General features: G+C 31.4%; 2 protein-coding genes across 2 annotated transcripts; one reads left to right on the forward strand and one right to left on the reverse strand.

Moving 5' to 3' along the window:
- Window positions 1-895: 895 nt before the first annotated feature.
- Window positions 896-1,328, reverse strand: Tsp_12905 (hypothetical protein). Its single transcript, XM_003370441.1, has 2 exons — window positions 1,280-1,328; window positions 896-999 (listed from the first exon to the last, which is right to left on the reverse strand). Exons 1-2 carry the CDS (start codon window positions 1,326-1,328, stop codon window positions 896-898), a joined length of 153 nt encoding a protein of 50 aa, XP_003370489.1.
- A 1,275-nt stretch (window positions 1,329-2,603) lies between these two features.
- On the forward strand, window positions 2,604-4,144 carry Tsp_12906 (conserved hypothetical protein). Its single transcript, XM_003370442.1, has 4 exons — window positions 2,604-2,657; window positions 2,714-2,779; window positions 3,014-3,136; window positions 4,010-4,144. Exons 1-4 carry the CDS (start codon window positions 2,604-2,606, stop codon window positions 4,142-4,144), a joined length of 378 nt encoding a protein of 125 aa, XP_003370490.1.
- The last annotated feature ends 229 nt before the right edge of the window (window positions 4,145-4,373 follow it).

Here is a 4,373-nt window from a genome sequence, read left to right on the forward strand (position 1 = left end):
AATTAGCAATTTTGGAAAATTTATACGCGTATGATAGTATTATTCAGATTTTAGACATATTGCACATAGCTAAGTGGAACAAAAGGCCGTGCCACCAGATAAAAGTGCGATGTATTATTGAATTGTTCTCTCATATATAGAAACAGTATGTATCTTATTAATTTTAAATACTCTCAATTTTACGCGATTGATTCTTTAATGAGATATTTGGCAAAATTGTCTGATAGATGGGGTATCATATACAGAAGGAAATAATGCAATACTACATGAAAAATTGCAAATTCATTTTGTTCATTTTTAATTAATTTTTCATATCTATACTGTCTGCAAATCGAATGAAATTGCGTAATTTAAAATTTTTTTAATTAAAAGGCTTTTCTGTATTACAAAAATGAATTTTCAGGTACAAATGCTATTACGATTACGAACATTGCTTGGAGGATATAAGTCGTAATTTTTGTATAAATATTCTTAGAATGTAATTATATTCCATATTATCCAAGAGCGCGTATTTATTTTCTTATTCCCTGGCTCCCACTAAAGTCCCATCATCCCCTCACTTTTTTTTGCAATTTTCTCAGCAAAATCCCCATTTTATCCACGTTGGGCCCGGGGTTGGTAGGGATAAATTTATTTTTTCTGATCTATGAAAATCATTTTCTCACCACCTAAAATTTTTCGATTTTTCAAAAAAACCAGGGCTATACCCTTTGCTGTTTTCCCATTTTTGGAAAGTAGGCTTTTGACACAAATTTCGGTTTTTTTGTTATATATGGCTAAAGTATGAAAAATTAGAAGCTTCTGGAAAGTTTTACGGCAAATAAACCCGTACGTGTCGAATAAATGGTCTCTGAAGTTGCCATGCGCCTATCTTAATACGTAGGAAAGTGTTTTATCAGTAACTTTCTTCAAATGTGAGCTTTTTCTTTGAAGCAACAAATTCACCACATGAAACATTCTTTATATTTTGATGGCTTATTATTTCTAATGTCTTTTCGCCTGCAATATTTTTTGGTGTTTATTCATTCCAGGTTTTCTACGTTTCCATATCATTTTATTTTGCTGTAAATTGTTTCAGTATTGAAATGTAAATAATAACTGATGTTATTTACAAATGGAATACAAACTCAATGTAACATTTCATGTTGCAATTCATCTGGTTGTGATAGTAGCAAATTGCGATTTGAACATATCATTTTTTATCATTTAGTAATGCATTTCTCTGTGTGTGTAAAAGTTAGCACAGTCTACCAAAGGCAATGTAACATTACTCTATTACCTTGAGGTTGAACGTGGCCCACATTACCAAATGTCATCGTTATGGTCATATCGTTTATTATGAGAAAGAATATTAGTCAAGTAAAGATCTCGAGTCTGCTGCTCAGTATCGCCTATGAATGGAATGTTATATATATCATCATTCATTTTATCAGTGTGAAGAACTTTCTTCATAAAGCCCATTCATTTCAACTCTTCAACGTCATGCATAATTAAAAGTAAGTTGCTTTCTAATAATTGTACTCACGTTGTTTGTATGCAACACCTCAAAGAATTTCTTATCCACGAAGTGATGCATTTCGTTCGTCTTGCTGAATCTTCGATGATAGCTCAGAATGTAATACAATATGAATATATTCGAAATTTCTTTCTAATACTTATCTGTTTTTTCTGCAAATTACAATACATGCCATTTCTACTGCACGTTAATGAATGATATGTAGGCAACGACTTTTTGAACAGGTATGGATAGCATTCATTGTTTTCTACTTGATCACTGTTATGTTTGGTGAAAGATTTCTCTAAACATGTAGAATTTCTGTATATCTCTGTAGCCACTACTGTATTCAGTATAGGATATAGTTTTTACTTCAGTATGTAGTATTCGCAAAAACTACATGCATCTGTGTAATATTTTTCAATTCCTTGAAATGTCGCCAGTACTAGTATTCTCCAACAATCTGATTCAATCGTTATTATTAGGGTAATAAAGTGATAAACGTGTTCATTCGAAATTAAGTTACAACAGACACATTAAGTCGTAGCAGTGTTGGAAACTTTCCTTTACTTGCTTTCCCTTAAAGATACTTCTTATCAGTCAGTTTTTTATATGGCAGTATAAAGTATTACGCATTGTATTTGATTTTTTAAATTTCTTTTGTTTAGCAGCTTCTGAAAGCAATTAGTTTATGTTACCCTCAAATTGCATTTTGCATACAATTATATGAATGTAAGCAAATTATCCCTCATCATAGCAGTAAAACTAATAAACATTTTGAAATAGGTTTATGCTATAGGGTTATTACTAAATGAAAATTAGTTTGTTCTACCAAGGGCAATATTATATACATTCACAACCTTTTAAAATTTCACCCCACGGCCATATAATTTATTCTTATTTAGTGTATCACGAGTTTTCTTGGTTAGTCATTTCCTTCGTCGCCATAACGGAACGTCCTGAATTACAATTTCACTCTTGAATATTATACATAATGAAGAGGTATGTTATTCGATAATGCATTTTGATGTTGCATGACTACCATTGCATGACTTAACAAATACACGAAATACCAACTAATTGGTTTTACCCCTCTAATTATACTAACATGAAAATGTTCTTAGCCATATATTACTTTTGCTATTATAGATGGTGCAGACAAGTACGTATTTAGCTCTGGACCGTAGCAACAGACTACATAATATATTTTCGTTTCAGAATTCACATGACTTGAATACTGTATACACGTGTGATCGATATCAACAAGTACAAATTCTAATTAATGTTAGATTTGATATTTTATATGAAAATGTATCAATACATGCATTACTGCAACATCGTTTTTTGATAACTTCAAAAGAGAGCAGATCACCATTTCCACATACTTAAAATCAAGTGAACATAGAAAGCATGTAAGCAATACAATGTTATTTTTATAAACAATACTGTGTATTATATCCTTTTCAAAAATACGACCATGTAAAAGTGAAATAGCCATATTATAAAATGTAATTGAAGACGAATGACAGTGCATCTGATGATTTTAATATTCAAACAATGTGTTTTAAATTCCTAAATCTGAATTTCTTTTCCGTGATTGAAAACGGTCGCGTAATTTTGACGGATGATAGAAGACGACATGTAAGTAAAAAATTTGTTTCGCTTCACTAGTATTGAAATTTACATTAATATAGAACTTTCAAAAAAAGAAAACAACAAAGCATATTCCATCCAAAATGCAAAATGGTTTGTATATTTTCCATTAACTGAGTTTCTTTTTCAAATACTATAAACGTACGTTTGTTATTTAATTCTCATTCCACAGTCATTTTTTCAGTGTTGAAGAATTGGAAACGGTTGAAGGTTTGAAATGCTGTAAAGAATAAAGACAACACGTAAGTATGAAAGGAAAGTCTGCTCGATCTAAAATTTGGAAATTGTAGGCAGAACTTTCAAGGAAAGGCTACAACACAGTAATTTGAACTCTGAAGATAAATAACAGTACGTATACTTTATTAACTGGATGCTGCTTAACACTTCACAGTTTCAATTCATCACCTTTACTTAGCTGGTGTCGAAGTATTCGACATGTTTGACTATTTTGGACTGGGAACAAAGACAACATGCATGGAACACACGTATGCGCACTAATATTCTGAAATTTGGATTAAAACAGAAGATGAGTAATTATCGTCATGTACACTGAAGGTTAATTTGGGTATGGATATTTAATTTTAACTGAGTTTATAACTTTATTTTAGAAATCCTCGAATAGCAGCATCTTTATTTACCCCATCGCTGAATTATTTTCCTACGCACATGATTTTACAAGTAAGTTAATGCACTTACAGATAGTACGTGTAAATATAAATTTCAATCAGATGCACTGTCATTCGTCTTCAATTAACATTTATACTATGGCTATTTCACACCCATAATAAGACAATATTATCTGATATCAGTGACAATTATAAATAGAGAAAATTCATTTACCTCAAATGTATGAATTTCTAGCAAAGCGAAGAAACTGTGGATCGTGTTTCCTTGTACCTGACACTTCTTGCATTTAGTGCTCCAACTGGTGAAAATGCTCCTCTGCGAACATATAGTTTGGGAGAAAATCAACCTGAAAAAATTGCTTCCAAATGAACAGAACCATCCAGAACAGACAGAACAACTACATTTTATGCATGACGATTATGTTTTCCTTCGTAAGTAGGTAAGTGACAGCAGGTAACGAAATTTAATTCTGCTCATTTCACAGGCATGTTATCGACAATATAAAACCACTACAAGATAGAAAACAGATAGCGGGAATGGTCGTTAAAGAAAACAAGTCTTCGACTGCCATAAAAATTAAAGTAATATAAGTACTATT

The sequence above is a fragment of the Trichinella spiralis genome, assembly GCF_000181795.1.
Source record: "Trichinella spiralis strain ISS 195 chromosome Unknown Scfld746, whole genome shotgun sequence".
NCBI lineage: Eukaryota > Metazoa > Nematoda > Enoplea > Trichinellida > Trichinellidae > Trichinella > Trichinella spiralis.